The 19,978-nt window shown below is 50.4% G+C and overlaps 1 protein-coding gene across 1 annotated transcript; it reads right to left on the bottom strand.

Moving 5' to 3' along the window:
- Nucleotides 1-7,028: 7,028 nt before the first annotated feature.
- Nucleotides 7,029-19,423, bottom strand: LOC143683002 (uncharacterized). The gene is given in 8 exon segments (XM_077159334.1): nt 7,029-7,163; nt 10,266-10,344; nt 12,497-12,612; nt 13,502-13,611; nt 17,106-17,312; nt 18,299-18,431; nt 18,747-18,955; nt 19,273-19,423. Coding segments are annotated over 8 exon segments (1,140 nt in total).
- Nucleotides 19,424-19,978: the final 555 nt, after the last annotated feature.

Below are 19,978 nucleotides of genomic sequence, written 5' to 3'. Positions count from 1 at the left end.
CGGGGCTCCGGCGCCGCGCGGGCTGTTGCAGAGCTTTTCTGTTCCCGGGAGCTCCCGGCCTGCGGAGGGCTTGAGGGTACGTTGAGCTGTCGTCCCCCTCCCTGGGCGTCACAGGCCTGCTGGACTCTGCGCCGCTTATTCAGGTCTCTGCAAACATGGCCGCCTCAGAGGCCTCACCCTCCCACTCCCGCCTCTGCCCCCCAAATCCTGCCTCCCGCTCTCTCTTCTGCCCCTTTCCCGGGGCCTTTCCCAACCAGAACTCAGGAAGAGTGCAGGATTTGATAACTTATGTGGTGTGAGGAGTGGGGTTTCCAGGGACCAGGGAGGGCCGGGTACACCCCCAGTCCCCACTCGGGAAGGCCCAGGCCGTGGCCAAGGGGAGGCCGTGAAGCAGGTGGGTTGGGACACAGCACCCATTTTGGAGGACTCTGCAAAAATCACTTGATTCTTCTTTTCAGTAAAAAAGAAAACCTTAACTTTTCTTAGGATCCAGTGTGTATTCACTTCTGGGGAAAAGGACAAAGGAGGCACCCAATGTAAGGGGTGGATCCGTCCCAGTCAAAGAAGTATGGAAACCCCTTTGTTTAACTCTCCACCTCCTAACCTGGCCCACATTCACCCCAATTACGTCAGTATATGATGGATTGAGTTTACTAGAACGAAATAGGTGCTTAGGGCATCAAGCTTATTCACTTGATCCCCTCCAAATAAGGTCAGTTGGATATGCAAATTAAGTATTCAACCTACCTTAATCTGTGATTGGTTGAAAACTAAATGAGTAATTATGATAATATAGTGTAGAAAGCTCAGCTGTTACTTTGCTACTTTCTGAGACTAGCTTGAAAGTCCTAAGGAGCCACCCAATGGTGAACGGTGGGGGTGCGGGGGAGGGGGACTCCTTTGGGTTAGGGACTAATATAAAAGGAGCCTATGGGCTTCCATATTCTGCACTCACTTGCAGCTTGTTCCTGTGAGCACCCTTTCTCACGGGAAAGAAATAAAAGAGTTTCTACCATACTGTGTGAGTGTCCGAAAAACTTACTTGAGCTGGTAACACTGCTCTGTACACCAAGCATGGGCCAGCTCATCACCCGAAGGCAGCATCCTGCTCTGGCATCTGCCTAGATGGTAGATGAGGCACTTTTAGCTTGTCCTCCTTAGAGAGCTGGAAACTTCCCCAGTGTCCAGTGTGGTAGACATACCTGATCAAGCTGTTGGGATTTTCCCCTAGGCCTTGGGCAGCCTCTGGCCAGTGCCACCAAGTCTGCCCTTACAAAGATCGTTTTGGCAGCAGGGAGGAGGAGAATGGAAGGGCAAACCAGCTAACAGCCAGGGAAACCAGGTGGGGCCCCTGCTCTCCCCTCTTCTTCCCAGGTGAGTGAATCCCTGCTTCCTCTGGGCCTCAACCACACCATACACCTCTCATGTTGTATCGTAAAAATATATTTATTTTTCTGGTCATAAAATTAATGTGTACGCTGAGTAGAAAGTTTGGAAAATGCCAGAGAAGTACAAAGAAAACAAAAATCATTCATAAGCCCACAATCCAGAGATAAAGCATTATTAATATTTCAGTGCCCATTTTCTCTTTTCGCTTCGTGTGTGTGTGTATATATTTATCTACTTTAAATATACACTTGCGGGGGCAGGCAGACAATGGTGGCTCAGTGGCAGAGTTCTCACCTGCCTTGCCGGAGACCCGGGTTTGATTCCCTGTGCCTGCCCATACAAAAAGAAAATAAGTATGTATATATATATACACATATATATATATGTGTGTATACATATATATATATATATATGTATATATACACACACACACACACACACACACAAACAATTGGGTTCAACTGGGATCAATCCATATGATTTTTTTTTTATTTCTGTTCCAAAGTAGGTATTGACCACATATGAAATGGCAGCACTGGCTTTCCCCCCCCCCACCCCCGCATGGACAGGCACTGGGAAACGAACCCAGGTCTCTGGCGTGGCAGGTGAGAACTCTGCCTGCTGAGCCACTGTGGCCTGCCCCCATGTGATTTTTTTGCTAACAGTGTCTTGGAGATATGTCACATACTATACACTTTACCCACTTAAAACATACAATTCAGTGGGTCTCCTTATATTCACAGAGTTGTGCAACCATCACTACAATGGATTTTAGAACATTTGCATCATCCCAAACCTCATTTCTTTTTATTGGTGAATAATATTCCGTGGTATGGGTGTGCCACATTAATTTATACATTCATCAGTTGATGGACATTTGGGTTGTTCCCGCTTTTTGGCAATTATGAAGAATGCTGCCATGAGCATTTGCGTCTAAGTTTTCGTGTGGACACGTGTTTTCAGTTTTATTGGGTATGTAGCTGGGGGTGGAATTCCCAGGTCCTAGGGTGATCCTGTGTTTAACTCTTTGATTGAGGAACTGCCAGACAAACCCTGTGATTTTTTTATCCTGGTTTTCTCATTTAACAATCACGTGCATTTTCCCACTAGTTAAATGTTCTTCAAAAACGTGGCTCTCGGTGATTGCCAAGTTCGAAATCTTAATCACACAATCCCTAGTGACTGGGCATTGAGGAGATTTCCATTTTTCATCATTATAAATAGCATTGTAGTGAACACCTTTGGGCATCAAGCTTTTGTCATTTCTGTAGAGCAAATTAATCAAACAATTGGATTAAAAGGGCACAGACAGTTTCAAGCCTCTCAGGGCATAATGATAAACCGCCTTCAAAAAGGCGTCAGTTTGCACTCTCACAGGTCGGGTTTAGGAATGCTGATTGCGTATTTTATTTTATTTTATTTTATTTTATTTTTTATTTTTTTTATCAAGGCAGTCATGTGTCATTTATTTTGACAAAAAATGAATTATAATTAGAGGAGGTCTTTTAGTGGTTAGTTATCAAAAGGAATAAAAGAAAATAAATTAATATCATTTCCAGTGGTAATGTCTTTCCTAAGATTTTCTCCTAAATCCAAGACCAATGCCCGTGTAGTCAAAATTTCTTGTTCCTTTATTTATGATCCTACTTTCAACTAATTTCTTTTCTGATGTGCTCAGGTGAAGCTGTTGTTTCCTGGCACTCACTGTCTATGATGGTGCTCCACTGTATAGAACTCAGCTTGAATGAGGCATTGAATCCTCTACTGTTTCATTAATAGCAAATTTGTCTCCTCAGGTCTCATATTCCAAGATTAGACAGCTCTGTCAGAAAGTTCTTCTTTCTTAAGTTGAGCTATAAATTGTCATCAGCATGATCACCCATAAGAGATTTAAAGAAAAAAGTCACATTCACATATAGCTTTCTCTTTCCTAAGTTCTTTTTTTTAATGCTTTGTAAAATCTGTTTGAATTTATAAAAATAGTACATACTTGTTTTTTTTATCTTTTATTTTTTTTTATTTTTTTTATTTTTTATTAACGGAAAGAAAAAAAAAAAGAAATTAACACAACATTTAGAAATCATACCATTCTACATATGCACTCAGTAATTCTTAACATCATCACATAGATGCATGATCATTGTTGCTTAGTACATTTGCATCGGTTTAGAGGAACTAGCAACACAACAGAAAAAGATATAAAATGTTAATATAAAGAAAAGAAATAAAAGTAGTAGTAATAGTAAAAAACAACAACAACAAACAAACCAACAAGCAAACAAAAACAAAAAAAACCCTATAGCTCAGATGCAGCTTCATTCAGTATTTTAACATGATTACTTTACAATTAGGTATTATTGTGCTGTCCATTTTTGAGTTTTTGTATCTAGTCCTGTTGCACAGTCTGTATCCCTTCAGCTTCAATTACCCATTGTCTTACCCTGTTTCTAACTCCTGCTGAACTCTGTTACCAATGACATATTTCAAGTTTATTCTCGAATGTCCGTTCACATCAGTGGGACCATACAGTATTTGTCCTTTAGTTTTTGGCTGGATTCACTCACCATAATATTCTCTAGGTCCATCCATGTTATTACATGGTTCATAAGTTTATCTTGTCTTAAAGCTGCATAATATTCCATCGTATGTATATACCACAGTTTGTTTAGCCACTCTTCTGTTGATGGAGATTTTGGCTGTTTCCATCTCTTTGCAATTGTAAATAACGCTGCTATAAACATTGGTGTGCAAATGTCCGTTTGTGTCTTTGCCCTTAAGTCCTTTGAGTAGATACCTAGCAATGGTATTGCTGGGTCGTGTGGCAATTCTATATTCAGCTTTTTGAGGAACCGCCAAACTGCCTTCCACAGTGGTTGCACCCTTTGACATTCCCACCAACAGTGGATAAGTGTGCCTCTTTCTCCGCATCCTCTCCAGCACTTGTCATTTTCTGTTTGGTTGATAATGGCCATTCTGGTGGGTGTGAGGTGATATCTCATTGTGGTTTTGATTTGCATTTCTCTAATGGCCAGGGACATTGAGCATCTCTTCATGTGCCTTTTGGCCATTTGTGTTTCCTCTTCTGAAAGGTGTCTGTTCAAGTCTTTTTCCCATTTTGTAATTGGGTTGGCTGTCTTTTTGTTGTTGAGTTGAACAATCTCTTTATAAATTCTGGATACTAGACCTTTATCTGATATGTCGTTTCCAAATATTGTCTCCCATTGTGTAGGCTGTCTTTCTACTTTCTTGATGAAGTTCTCTGATGCACAAAAGTGTTTAATTTTGAGGAGCTCCCATTTATTTATTTCCTTCTTCAGTGTTCTTGCTTTAGGTTTAAGGTCCATAAAACCACCTCCAGTTGTAAGATCCATAAGATATCTCCCAACATTTTCCTCTAACTGTTTTATGGTCTTAGACCTAATGTTTAGATCTTTGATCCATTTTGAGTTAACTTTTGTATAGGGTGTGAGAGATGGGTCTTCTTTCATTCTTTTGCATATGGATATCCAGTTCTCTAGGCACCATTTATTGAAGAGACTGTTCACTTCCATAAGTTCTGTGATTTGTTTTTTCAGTTTTTCTATTTCTTCTTTATGTTCAGCCCATGTCTTCTTCATGTCCTCCCTCAATTTATCGATTTCGTTTTTGAAGAGGTTTTCCATTTCTGTTCGTATATTCAGCATTAGTTGTTTCAGCTCCTGTATCTCATTTGAACTATTGGTTTCTTCGTTTGACTGGGCCATATGTTCAATTTTCTGAGCGTGATCCGTTATCTTCTGCTGGCGTCTGGGCATTTAGTCAGATTTCCCCGGGTGTTCGACCCCACAGGTTGAAAGATTTTTCTGTGCAATCTCTGGGTTCTGTTCTTCCTATCCTGCCCAGTAGGTAGCGCTCGTGGCACACGCCTGTCTGTGGGTTCCACCAGCGAAAGTTGCTGTGGGTCCCTCAACTCTGGAAAACTCTCGCCGTAGGGGAGGTTCGGCAGCCGAAGCGTCTTGGAAGAATGCCAGCCGGCCCGGGGTTCCAAACGCGGGGAGGGTCGCCGGCCGTCGCAGCACCGGAGAGCGTCCGGCCAAATTAGCCAGTCGGCCCGGGGCACCAAGCGTGGCGGGAGGGCGCCACCTGTCGCAGCCAGGGAGAGTGCACTGTTCCCAGCCGACGGGGGAGTCACGTGTTTGGAAGGGATCCCCCGGTCACTGTTCTCCGCAATCTGGGGATTTCCGACCCAACTATCTCAGTTGTTCCGGGGGGCCTCGTGTGGTGGGGGCACCAGCCGCCACGGCCTAAGGGGACCGCCTGTCCAATTCTACCAGCTGGCCCGGGAAGGTGGAAGGGAGGGACTCCGGTCGCTTGCCGTCCCACCCAGGAAAGCCCGTGCCCCTTGGTGATCTCACCGGAGCTGGTTCTCCCAGATAGTCAGCCGTTCCAGGATGGGGTACGCTGTCCCTTTGATCTCCCTCGTGGCTCCGGGAGCTGCTCTGTATTATCTCCACTCCCCCAGTAGCTGTTCTGGAGGAGGAAAGGTGAGGGCGGCAAGGCTGTCGAGGCTGGTGGCGGAGGAGCACGGTGAAGGCAGGTGAAGAGGGCACCGTGGTGGTTGGAGAGCAGCCGGAGCAGGAGGGGGAGGAGGGGGGAGAAGGAGGGCGGGCGGCTCGGCTGCTGCGGGGCGTGGGCGCCGCGCGGCGGGCCGGCGGAGAAAGAGAGGGGAGAAGGAGGGCGGGCGGCTCGGCTGCTGCGGGGCGTGGGCGCCGCGCGGCGGGCCGGCGGAGAAAGAGAGGGGAGAAGGAGGGCGGGCGGCTCGGCTGCTGCGGGGTGTGGGCGCCGCGCGGCGGGCCGGCGGAGAAAAGGCATATTTTATTTTAATTGTGTTTTTTAGCTCATCAAAGCCCAAACTTCTGGAGTCAAGGACTTTTTTGGGGCATCCCCAAGCAGCACATAACAAGGGCTCAATAAATGTTACCTAAAGGAGTGAGAGAAAATGAAGGACCAGATCATGCATTTGGGGCACAGAGGAGGGCATGGGTCTGAGTCATTGTGGGAGTTTGGAGCTGTTATGTACCCCAGAAAATGTTGTGCTCTTTAAATTCATTCTTGTTGGGGCAGACCTGTTTTACTGGAGTCCTTTGTGAAACAATAAAAGGCATAAAAAGCACAGAGAGCTCGAGAAGTCCCAGAGAAGCTGAGAGACAAGAACATACCCACAGAAGTTGAGAGGAAGCCATTGAAGCCAGAAGCTGAAAGCAATGAAATCTGGGAGAGAAGGATCAGCAGTCACTGACCAGGTGCTTTTCCATGTGACACAGGTGTCCCAGATGCTGGCAGTCTGTTTTCAGAGTCCAGGTATCATCCTGTTGGTGCCTTAGTTGGACATTTTCATGGCCTCAGAACTGTAAATTTGTAAGCTAATGAATCCCCATTGTAAAAGCCAATCCTTTTCTGATATATTGCATTCCAGCAGCTTTGGCAAACCGAAACAGTCATTTTGAAGGTCAGCTCAGCAGGACCCACCACCTGGCTGGTGAAGGGACTCAGTTGCAGACACAGGTGGCAAGTGATGTGAGGCCAAGAACCCCCAAGGTGGAAGGTTAAGTGGCTGATGGGAAAAGGTAAGGAAGCCCCCACTCCCAGATCATTTAGAGTTAGGTGCTGGTAGAGGCTGGCGGCAATGCTTTTTTGTATTCCACCCTTGAAGCCCCAGTCTTGATGCGAAGCTCTGGAAGGATTGTCTTCACTGAGCTAGCAAGGTCTATAAATTCTCTGTTCACCTGGATATCCTACGGAAAAAACACATTATAAGGTGATATAGTCTCACCTTCTGAGAATGTGACTATTTGTAGTTTCACAAGAACTGACACCCACACATAACTCCTATCCTGTGCATGATAATCTCACTCCTCAAATCATTAAAACAGATGGGAAGGGACTTGAGGTGCTTCTAAGGCACATGCACTCCTTCTTGGGCTGGAGGCTGGTTAGGCAGCTGTATGCTGTTTGTGGAAATCCATCCAGCTCTACACTTAATCTAGGTGCCCCTTTCAATACAGACATTGAACCTCAATTAACAATGAAAAGCAAAGAGGGTGGGGAGAACTAGGATTGAGCCAGAACTTCTCCATGCAGGCCCTTTCCTACAGGGGCTGTCACCTCACCCTGTCTTCATGATAAGTTTTGATATGCTCTGTTCTCATTTTCATTGGCCTCAGGATGTTTTCTGATTACATCTGAATCATTCTGAAGGCCGGTTCAGCTAAACCCAGCACCTGGTTGATGAGGGGACTGGTGCAGACACAGATGGCAGGTGATGTGTGGCCAGAACCCCGGAGGTGGAAGGTTAAGTGTCTGATGGAAGGAGGTAAGGAAACCCCCTCTCGGGTCATTATGCCAGGCAGGCCTGGGCATAAACCCCATTTTACATAGAGACCAAGTTGAGGCTGAGCCCTGGGAAAAGTTTTACTTCAACTTTATAGCTTATACACATCTCCCTCAAAACTGAAGATAAAATCTGGGTTTGTCAAATTTGACTAATAATAACAGTTAAGGAATCAGAAGACAGGACACTGGCTCTAGACTCGTGTTGGTCTTTAATTCAGAATCTTGTCCAAGATCCCACATTAGATGCATCCAGAACTTGGATCTGATTCTAAAGCCCGAGCTATTTCCACTCTACTATAAGCCTCATACGTTATAACGAACAAATGGGCATTTTTTGAGAGAACGACATCACATAAACTTCATCTCATTTAGGACGATAGGGTTCAGAACTGATGAATTCCTAGAGCAGAAGGCATGCTATCCCCTGGCTTTGCACCCACAGAGACCAGGCAGTTGTTAGCGGGAAGCAGTGAGGGTTGTCCCAAACCCTGAAGTCACATCTCTGGAAAGGCTTTTGACTCAACCCTGTGTTGAAATAAATCAGGGCTAGGAAGTTGTAGCTAGGCTTTCTTTTAGTAATTTGCATTGTGGGATTCTCTCTTTCCATCTTTAACGTTTGACTGCCTAATATAGAAAAGACTGACATTTTGTATACAAAACAAAGCAAAATTGAATGAAAAGGAGGCCTAATCTCCTTCACAGCCAGGCATGGGACTCTTGTAGGGCCATCCATCACCTGCAGCCAGTACAGGCCAAGTGGAGGGGCCAGCAGCCTTGGCAGTACAGAATCTGCAAATCTAAACAAACGTCAGTGAACAGAACATCACGCCTCTTGTCATGGTCAGGTTCATGTGTCATCTTGGCCAGGTGATGGTGCCTGGTTGTCTGCTCAGGCAAGTGCTGGCCTGTCTGTTTCTATCAGGACATTTCACGGACTTAAATGATGACCACGTTGGCTGTATCCACAGCTGATTGCATTTGTAGTCACCTATGGGGAGTGTCTTCTGCAATGAGTGACGCTTAATCTAACCACCAGAAGTCTTTTAAGGATTCAGAAGAGACGCTCTTCCTGCTTCAGCCAGCAAGCCTCTCCTGAGAGTTCGTTAGGACCTTCTTCATTGGAGCTGTTAGCTCGTGGCCTGCTCTACAGACTTTGGAATCTACATCCCCACGGTTACTTGAGACACTTTTATAAATTTTATATTTACAGATATCTCCTGCTGATTCTGTTTCTCTAGAGAACCCTAGCTAATACAACCCTCAACCAACCAGCTGTTCTCTTCTAGCCAATGCAGAAATCAGGCAGGGGTCACGAAGGTGAGCCCAGGCTGCTGCCACCAGGTAGGAGCCGGGATTAGGCACCTCATGTCTTAGATTGAGGCCGGGTTCACACCCCGACGCAGCACCACCTCCCTGGGCAGAGTGCTTTATTTCCACGCTCCCCACTTTTTCTGATGTAAAGTGGAGGCAATGTCACCTCACTGGGCTGTTGGGAGGCCCAGAGACGAGGTTTATCAAAAGCCCTTACGGAGAAATCCAGCAGTTCCAGGGCTGATACTGGATTATTCCGGACAGCCTCGAGAACCGCCAGGCAGCCTTCATTTCGCATGGGGTTCCTGGACATCTAAGAGACACGCCTGCACAAAACCAGAGGCGCTGAGCGCCAGGCCCACGGCTCTGGGTGGACTGAGCACCCACCCAGTGCCCAGCTCCACGCTGGACCCCCTGTCGTTGTCGAGTTTGCTGCTCTCAGTGGAAGGAATAAAAGGAGACAGATCACAAAAATGCAGTGTGGGAAGTGCAAGGAGAGGGTGGATGTCAAGTTTGCCGGGAAGGTTCTGGAAGGCTGGTGGGAAGGATGGGGTGCAGGCAACGCCTGAGCTGAGCTTTACAGATGAGCCGGGCAGAGCTGGGCCTTGCGGCAGGAGAAGAAGGAGCACACACACAGGTGCGGAGGAGCACCTGGTGTGGCGAGTCCCGTGAGCTGGGAGTGAGCGATACATGCTCAGGGCAGGAGGGGAGGGGCGCGTGTGGGAGGGCCTGGAGTTCAGCTGTGGGCACAGGGTCCCCCCCTGTGGACCTGCCCCATGCCCGCCCTGCTAACTGCCCTCTCTGCCTGCTCCTCAGCTCCCTCCCCTGGAGGAAGGAAAGTCCTCAGGGAGTTCTCAGCTATAGCCCCTATTTTACCTGGCCGAATTCTGGGTGCCAGCAAGGCCAGAGGAAGAGCTGAGGGGGAAGTAAGGGGTGTCTGCATGATGAAATACGAAAGAGGAAGGGCAGTGGTGGGTAGGGGAGCAGCTGGGATGGAAGGATCAACGGGAGGGGTCTGAAAACGTGCACAGGCCAGGTCAGAGGAGACCCTTTCCTCTAGGCCCGCACATGTGGTTCTGGAATGTTCCTGCATCTCTGCCACCGGGCCGGGCAGATGTGGTGGGGAGATCGCTGAGTGGACAGGCATGGGGGCAGGTCCGTTTTGGAGCCTCCCCCATCAGGCCAGCACTCACGACAAGAATCTTCAGTGTTTGGTTGACTCGGAGGCCCAGGCCCAGGCTCAAAGCTCCCATTGCTGAGATGCGGTTGTAACTGCAAGAGAAAGAAGTGGGGTGCGTCCCAACAGCCATGCAGAGCCTGCGCTGCCCAGGGTCCCGCCCCTGCCTGCTGTCTCGGTCCCAAGGAGCTTCCGTGGCATACACATTGCAAGCCTCTCTCACCTGAGGATCGTGAGGAGGTCAGTGAAACAGGGAGAGAATGCAGCCAACACACTTAAGGGACACACAGACCCGAGCACCCCTCCTGGCAGAGAAGGTCAGTGCCTCCCCTGCCTGCTGAGCTAGGAAGATGCTCCCACAGGTTCTGCCCCAGCTGGTACCCCAAACTTATCTGTGCTGATTTGGAAGGATTACGTACCCCAGGAAACCATGTTTTAACCCTGATTCAATATTGCAGCAAGGGAATTCATGACTAGATTATCTCCAAGGAGATGGGGCACGCCCAATTGTGGGCATGGCCTTTGATTAGTTGGAGATGTGACCCTACCCATTCCAGCTGGATCTTGATTAGTTTGCCAGAGTCTTTAAAAGGGGAGACATTTTAGAGAAAGCTCAGAAGTGAGAGTCGACAGAGAGAGCTGACAGAAACTTCAGAGCAGAGCTGACACAGATGCTGACACTTGGAGAACAGAGACATCTCCAAACCTCTGTTTGGAGATGCTTGGAGCCCAGCAGATGTTGCCATGAGATGTTAAGCAAGTTAGAACCTGGAGAGAGCCAAGGGAAACCAAGAGATGAAAGCCAGTCCTGGGGAAGCCAAATGAGGAGCCCCCACAGGAACAGAGGCTGAAAGCAACAGAGCCCAGGAGCAAGGGACCAACAGATGCCAGCCATGTGCCTTCCCAGCTGACAGAGGTGTGCCTGACCCATCGGACTTTCTGGAATGAAGGTACCTCTCCCTAGATGCCTTAGTTTGGACATTTTTGTAGACATAGAATTGCAAACTTGTAGCTTCTTGGATTCCCCTTTTTAAAAGCCATTCCATTTTGAGTTAACTTTTGTATAGGGTGTGAGAGATGGGTCTTCTTTCATTCTTTTGCATATGGATATCCAGTTCTCTAGGCACCATTTATTGAAGAGACTGTTCTGTCCCAGGTGAGTTGGCTTGACTGCCTTATCAAAGATCAAATGTCCATAGATGAGAGGGTCTATATCTGAGCACTCTATTCGATTCCATTGGTCGATATATCTATCTTTAGCTGCATCTGAGCTATAGGGTTTTTTTTTGTTTTTGTTTGCTTGTTGGTTTGTTTGTTGTTGTTGTTTTTTACTATTATTACTACTTTTATTTCTTTTCTTTATATTAACATTTTATATCTTTTTCTGTTGTGTTGCTAGTTCCTCTAAACCGATACAAATGTACTAAGAAACAATGATCATGCATCTATGTGATGATGTTAAGAATTACTGAGTGCATATGTAGAATGGTATGATTTCTAAATGTTGTGTTAATTTCTTTTTTTTTTCTTTCCGTTAATAAAAAAATAAAAAAAATAAAAAAAAAAAAAGCCATTCCAGTTTTGGGATAGTGCATTCTGGCAGCTTGCGAACTAATACACTATCACGGAGACAGGGCCTGTGCCAGCCAGTGACCCAGCTCCCTCCCTGTGTCCCTTCCTCTGTCCTGCTCAGCTGCTGGGTAACTGCTGAGCCATGTTACCCTGGCTCGGCTTGCCTTGCCTTGATTTCAGCATCTTCCGGCTCCTTCCATGGAAGAGGAAATGTGGGCAAGATCGAGTAGCAACCCAGCACCCAAGCCAAGGGAGGACTCAGCCAGGCAACTACGACTGCCCTAACCTCTGCCTTTCTACTCCCCTCCGTGCTGACGGCCCTAGAAGAGTGCGTCACACAGGGCAGGCCCCTGGGAACCAGCTGCTGCACAGAGCATGCCCGTGCACCCACAGGTCAGGGTCCTGCTGCTTCTGAAAGGGAGAGAAACTCTCATGGAGCACCCATTCCACATCAGGCCTTTGCAGATATTTGCTATTCCCGCCCACCTGCCCTGTCAGTGGAAGTCATGGGTCCCAACGTAGAAATGGCGAACTAGAGTGAGAAGGACAGAGCTGAGTGCTCCTGGGTGTGGCTCGAGGCCCATCACGGGTGGGTGGTGGCAGGTAAGTTAAGGTGGAGACAGAGCAGGATCCCAGAGCCCCGTGCTCTGGGGCCAGCACCCCCATGCTCCTTACCCAATGTTGAGTTCCTCCAACACGTTGTTGGCTCTCAGGGCCTCACCCACTGCAGAGGCACCTGGATCACCAAAACCATTGTAGGAAATATCCAGGATTTTCAGGAAGATGTTGGCCTAGGACACAGAAGAGCCAAGCTGTGGGCCCTGACGGTAGGGGAAGCCTTGCGGGGTGGGGGGGTGCAGGCCGTAGCCCTGGAATGCAGGAGACCCAAAGTGCACAGAGCAGGGAGAAGCTCCAGGGTAGAGGGTGGCATCTGGGGAAAGTGCCACACAGGCCCCGTTAGTTGTGGGCAGCAGGAGAGGGCGGCAGGTACACATGTCCCCCAGAGGCCACTGGAGCCTGGGAGTCTGCCATGCCGCAGCAGGACCCAGAAACATGATGATCAGTTGCCAAGTCCAGTCAGGAGCCTTTCAAGGACAGGGACCCCATGGCATAGGGCAGGTGGATGAAACATGCCGGAGGACTGTGATGGGATGAAGGGCGGGAGTTTGTGTGTGCCGTAACCCCCAGATCAGGTCCTGGAGGAGGGTGAGGCAGCAGCTGCTGGTGTCTGAAGAGGACCCCCCCAAGGCAGCCAGCACTGCAGGCCGCTCATGCCGCCTGGCCAGAGGCTCGTGCCACCTGTTCCTGGAACCCGCAACATCTGAGGGAGCGGGTGTCAGAATGGCTGCTGCCACCCAAGAGTGCAAAGGTGTTGTTTCAGGTCAGCATCAATAGCTGGGATGACTGCAAGGATGTCCCCTTCCATCTGAATACCTGTGATGTCTGGAAAAGGTGTGGGACATTCACCTGTGGGAGTTCTCAGTAACTGACAGGAATGGGCATGGCACATGGGCCCATTGTTGAATGCATTAAATGCATTCAGCACACCAATGCAGTGTATTTTATGAATGATCATTCTGTATTCCCACAGCTTCTCTAATAATAATAAAAAAGATTGAAGAATCATTTCTGAAGAGCTGCAAAGTCAGCCCAAGGGGGATTGGGAGGGGGAACTCCTACCTCCAGACCCCAGGCAAAGGCTAGAGCTCCTAAACCTCGGAGGTGATTCCAGCTTATGTTGAGCTCCGTGAGTCCTGTGTTTTCTGCCAGAGCTTGGCCAAGTATTGTTCCTTTAGAGACACCAAGAGAGACCTTTTCATTCACACTGTTTATTGATTCAAAAAGCAATGCCAATGCCTCCTGTGTGCCAGGGTCTCTACTGGGCATGTGGGTCTAGGGGAAAAACCCAACATGGGCTCTGCCCTGTTCTCAAGGAGCTCACACCAAGAGAGGAGATATAAATACAAATGAATGGAGTTTGAGCTATTATAGGCTACAGATGGGGAGATGTGCAAAAAGAGTGGGGTGAACCCTGCTGTGCTGGTTTGAAGCTGTTGTGTACCCCAGAAAAGCCATGTTCTTAATCCTCATTCAATGTTGTTGTGTGAGGTCCTTTTGAATAAGTTGTATCTGTGGAGATGTGGCCCATAAAATTTTGGGTGGGACCTTTTGATGAAGTGGTTTTCATGGAAATAAGTCTTCACCCATTCAAAGTGGGGTCATTTACTGTAGTCCTTTATGAGGGAACCATTTTGGAAAAAGCTGCAGAACCCACACAGGCAGAGATGTTTGGAAATGAAGAAAGAAAATGCCCTCGGGGAAGCTGTTTGAAACAAGAAGCCAAAGACCCTAGCAGTTGCCAGCCATGTGCCTTCCCAGTTGACAGAGTTGTTCCAGACCCATCGGCCTTTCTTGAGTGAAGGTATCTTTCCCTCAATGCCTTCATTTGGACGTTGTTATAGCCTTAGAACTGTAAACTTGCAATTTAATCAATTCTCTTTATAAAAGCCAACCCATTTCTATTATATTGCATTCTGGTAGCTTCAGCAAACCAAAACACCTGCCTTAGGGTGTCAGGGAAGTAAGGAGACAGGAGATAATCCTGAACACTGAGGAACTCATCATGCCTGGGAAAGTGTGAGGTTGAAAGCTCTGGGAGCATGCAGCACTTGTGGAAATGCACACATGGAGCTGGGGTGCGGAAGAGGGAGAAGCTGGGGGTGGGGGTGAGGGTGGAATTAGGGAGTTGTGATGGGCACTGGGGAGATGCTAAGAGGCCTTGAATGCTAAGCCAAGGGACTCAGGCACCACCCTATAGATTCAAGGAGCCACAGGAGGGTTTTAAGTAAAGAAGTGACAAGGCTGAGTTGTTATTTCAGCAAGAGCTTTAGAGGCTCTTTAAAGGGTGGACTCGGGGGGTGGCAGAGGCAGAGACGAGAGCAGGGGGACCAGTCGAAAGGCTCATGCTATAGACTGAGCAAGAGGTAGCTCTGGTGGGGAGGGGCAGTGACACTAGAGAAAGGGGCATGTGTTTGTGTATATGTAAAACAAAACAAAACAAACAAACAAAAAAACCACCTGAAATATTTCACATGTTAAAGGAGTAGAAACCCCTGCTTCTACTCTCCCCTGCCCCTGGGACTTTGCACAGCCTCTTCCCCACATTGGAACTGCTGACTCCCACTTGACCTGGCTAAGAGCGCCTCCTTTTAACCTGGGTTCGTAGCATCAGGAAGCTTTGCCTGCCTGTCAGGGTTAAGCTAAACCTCCTCGGATGTCCACCTCTACTTGGGCTCCCACCCTTCCAAGGCTCTGGCCTGTCCGATCTTCTCCCACCAGCCTGGAGCTCCGTAGAGGGACTGAACCTTGACCCCTGTCCACGGGCCAATCAAGCACAGAGGAGAGAAGGAAAGAAACAACCAGTGAGCCCAGCCGGCCCGGACCCTGGAAACATTTTCAGCACCGCGGAGAGCTCCATGCGCAGGCGCGAGAGATCAGCCTTTGGCGCCCAGCACTGGGGTTTGCTCCTGCCCCTCCCTCCCAGGATCCCAGATAAGGGGTGCTTCCCCCTGTCCTCAGACACTTCTAGCCCTGCTAGCGAAGGGTACTGGTTCCTCACTCTTTGGGGAAGCCCCTTCTCGGCTGAACCGCTCCACCTTTGTAACTTGCCAAAGCTTGGCACCTGCAGCCCCCCGCCCCCGGGGACCAAGACAGGAAACTGAGACCCAAACTCCTTCACCCCTTTATTGCACAAGGGAGTCGGGCCCACCCACGGTTCCCAGTTGGGAAAGCAAAAGTGTCCGTGTCCTCTGTGCTTCTTGCCCTCCAACTGTGCAGGTCCAGAGGGACACCTATGGTTAATCCGCTGAAAGTCTGAAATTAGCCTTTCTTTTAATTTGATTGACTTCCCCACAACAATCTTCTCAAACTAGCCCTCTGGAAAGGCCAGTTCTCACAGGCTGAAATTGGCACCCCCGCCCCGCACTCTAAGCAGCTGGAGACAGATCCAAACTTTCCAAATCAGACAAATCTTCTGGGGGGGCACCCTTTACAAGACTGATATCCCCCAAGGGTTGGGCTCAGCAGGTGCAGGGTACAGAAATCTGTATTCCTAACCTAGAGTGCCAGGCAATTCATACAGCTAATTGGAGCATTTGGGGAGAGGCAGGCAGAGATGTAAAGGAGACAACCCGTGCAAAGGTCCTGGGGCCCCAGAGCGAAGCGAAATCAAGGAATCCCACTTGTCATAAAACACTCAACTCTCTGACATGACCTGCAGCCACACAGGCCCCCTGCTGCCTCTCCACCCCACACCATAGGCAGTCTCCCCTGGCTCGATAGCAAATTCAGACTGCTATCAGTCTGGGAAGAGGACACGCATGCTCTCCCTCTGGTCTTTCTGGCTGGCTCCTTCTCACCGTGTGCACTTCAACTTAAATGGAACTTCTTTACAGAGTTCTCCCCGGCAACCCCCCACGTCAGTTTGAAGCTATTATGTACCCCAGAAAAGCCATGTCCTTTAATCCTCATTCAATATTGCTTGGTGGGAACATTTTCATTGTTTCCAAGGAGATGTGACCCACCCAATTGTGGGTGGTAACTTTTGATTAGGTGGTTTCCATGGAGATGTGTCCCCACCCATTCAAGGTGGGGTTGCTCACTGGAGCCCTTTAAGAGAGAAGCATTTTGGAAAAATCCTAGAGCCAACAGAGCCCGCCCATACAGCCTTTGGAGATGCAAAAGAAAAGTGCCCCCAGGGAAGCTGTTCGAAATGAGAAGCCAGAGATCCCAGCACATGCCAGGCACCTGTCTTCCCTACTGACAGCCTTTCTTGTATCATGGTATCTTTCCCTGGATGCCTTAGTTTGGACATTTTCATGGCCTTAGAATTGTAAACTCGCAACTTAATAAATCCCCCCACCCTTTTAAAAGCCATTCCGTTTTTGGTGTGTTGCATTCCAGCAGCTTTTACAAACTAACACACCCCCTATAGCAGGGTCCTGGCTTTTCCCTAGAAATCTGCCCTGTTTGTTGTTTTCCTAGCACCGACAATTATGGAGAATTGTTTTGGTCACTTGTGTTTCTTGAAGCCAGGGACTTTCTTTTGTGGATGGCTGGCCCCCTAGCTGTTACATCAGTGGCCAGCACATAGAGGAAGAGGTCACTCCGAGATGTCTGGGTGGCTGGGGTGGGCGTGAAGCAGACCAAGGTGACGACGGAGGTTCGACTCCCCCGACAGGTGCTGTCCAGCAGGTGCCCAGGTGTGGATGGGCTCGCGGGGTACCTGCTTGGCCATTCAGCTGGTTGTAGCTCAGGTCCAGGGATTGCAGGCTCGTGTTGAGCAGCAGGAGCTCCACCAGGCACTTGGCCGCCTGCATCTCCAGGCCATTTCCCACCAGCTGCACCCTCTGCACGGCCGGATTCGCCACGAGGGCAGCACAGAGGGCCCGGGCCCCCACCACTCCCAGCTGGTTCTCCGACAGGTCCACATCTGCAGGTGATACCACCACCCGGTCAGTGGGACCCAAAGCTGGGGTGGGATGGGGAGAAGGCAGCAGGGCGGCCAGGAACCATGGGCCCCACCCTCCTCCATCCTGCAACTTTCCAGGCCTCAGGCAGCGGCGGGAGCTTTGCAGATGGGTTGTTCTGGGGTAGTGTGGGCGCGGCCCCTCGGGGCTTGCCCCCCCTTCCTCTCAAGGGGTTAGGACTACCCAGCTTGCTGTGGTGTGCAGCCCCCCGTGGGTTACTGACACAGGCAGCAACCTAACCCACCCACGGAAGCCCTCGCTGCCCCCTTATAGGGCCTGACAATGCCAGCCCAGGTGGCTGTGTGTGCCTATCCCATGCAGGTGACCTCACTGGGTAATAGGGTCACTGAAGACATGATTGAGTTAATAAGAGGCAGGAACCGGATTAGGGTGGCTCTAACCCAATACGAGTTGGGTCCTTATAAGAAGAAATAAATATGGACACAGCCAGAGGGGAGAGAATGCCATGTAATGATGCAGACAGAGACCAGTGTACTGTTTAGGAAGAGGCAAGGAAGGCTCCTCCCCTACAGGTTTCAGAGGGAGCAGGGCCCTGCCGAGCCCTTGATTTTGGAATTCTAGTGTCCAGAACCGAGAGACAATACATTCCTGTTGTTTGCAGCCGCATGGTTTGTGAAACTGAGACCACACACCCCCTGGGGCCCGCTCATCCCTTCCCCTTCTCCAAGTATTGCATCCAGGCACTGCACCCTGGGGATCCACCACGTTGAGGGAGGGAGGTGGGACGGGTCAGGAGGATCGGGGAGTGGTGACCCGCAGTGGGTGCACGACAGAGGGTCTGACTCCCTCCCCCTCCCCAGCCCACCCTGTGATGAGGCCCCTTCTCTATCTCCACCAGTTGGGGGAAGGGTCGCTTTGCACCCTAGAGGACAGGGAGGAATCAGGGAGGACTCAGGATCTGCCCACGTGCCCCAGGCCCAGCACCTACCACAGATGCAGCTGCTTCTGCTCAGGGCAGCTGCCAGGGCCTCAGCCCCTGCCGCACAGAGCCCGTTGTCCCACAGATTTAGCCGTTTGATGATCGGATGGGAGCTCAATGCGGAAGCCAGAGCCCGGGCCCCCTGGGACAGGGCAGAGGGTCCAGGCACAGCTGGCTGCTCATGCTCGCAGGGCTCAGCCCACTCTGTGCTTCCCCACTGGAGACTCTCCCCTTCACATAGGCGCCGGGGGGACACCACCCCCCTGGCTGGAAGCTCCCCAGCCCTATGCTTTCACCCTCATCTGTCTCCCAAATGTGGGGATGGAAATTGCAAGGCACAGAAGGGGTCTGGAGAAGTGTGCCATGGACACAGCACTCAGACCGGGAATAGATAATCCTATGCATGTTTGGACCCCACCCCCACCCCATCCGGCCCCCAGAGTCTCTTCAGGGTTACCTAGGGCCCCAGGCCACGGTGCTGCAGGTTCAGTTCTGGGGCGCTCCCTTGGCGCAGAAAGCAAGAGGCAGGCACGACACCATGGGCCAGGCAAGACCCGAGATAGAGGGCGTCCCTGCCCAGGTCTCCAAGGCCACGGGTGCCTGGGAGAAGACAAGGGAAGAGTGTGGGTGGACCCCTCCTGGGGGTAGCACAGGCTGCCTCCTCACCTGCCCTCTCCCTCCGGGCTCAGGTGCTTCTCCCTGCCTGATGCCAAAATTCATGCTTAGTTTTTCCTCTGAGTTGGGAAAAACCCAGCCCTGGGTCCATTTCGGGGTGGGGCACCCCTCCTTACACTGTCGGGCAGGGTTTGGTTTTTCCATTTTAACGACTTCCAGTGGTGAGGCACTGCGGGGGGTGGGGGCACCGGGCACCCACAAAAGGGTGTGCACCCTGCTCGACAGGGGTCCTCTGCCCACTTCGAGCCCAGCCCGCCTCCCACCACCCCCGATGGTTGAACCCCCAAGGCAAGATAGGCTTGGCCCACCCCTCCCCGGGGGGGCCTCTTCCGTCTCCAGGTCGAAGTCCGAATCCGAGTCCGAACCCTCCTCGGCCTCCGGGACCCCCGCTGCCGCCGCTTCCTGCTCCCCCTCTTTCTTCCCAGACCTCTCGTGGGGACCCTTCACCGTCTCGGCCATCTCGCAGCGCCGGGCACCGAGGCCGTGACCGCAGCGCAGCCACTTTCGAGCGCGACCCGGGCATGGGGGCGGGCTCTCAGGCTAAACTGGCCAATCAAACGCGGCGCCCGGCAAACGGGCGCCCGGCCAAGCCAATAGAGATGCGCGTCCCCGGGCAGCGGTCGCCCGGACAACCAGTAGTTGTCGGTTGCCGCGGCAACCGACGGCGACCCACGTGGTAGACTTGTCTGGCAGCGCCCGGATTTCGCGGATTGCAAAAAAAAAACAACCCAACACGTCTGTGCATTAGTCACTGCGCCGTTCGCCCCTTGGGGCTGGGGGCCCAGAGCTGCGGAGGCGTCGCACAGGAGGGCCTGGGGACCCTTGCAGAGGCGGGTCACTCACCCCACTGCAGCCCTCTCTGAGCACCCTTGCTCAGGACCCTACTTGGCTCCCAGTTCATCTCCCATGCTTCTCAGCTTTTCCATACACTCCTTCCTTCGTCCCTCCCCAGCCTTGTCGCTTGTTGAACTTCAGAATCTGCGTGTCAGCTCAGAGGTCACCTCTTCCTGAAGC

This window comes from Tamandua tetradactyla, chromosome 5, assembly GCF_023851605.1.
Source record: "Tamandua tetradactyla isolate mTamTet1 chromosome 5, mTamTet1.pri, whole genome shotgun sequence".
NCBI lineage: Eukaryota > Metazoa > Chordata > Mammalia > Pilosa > Myrmecophagidae > Tamandua > Tamandua tetradactyla.
Note: the sequence above shows the minus strand (reverse complement) of the source record. Positions and strands in the feature narration are given on the sequence as shown.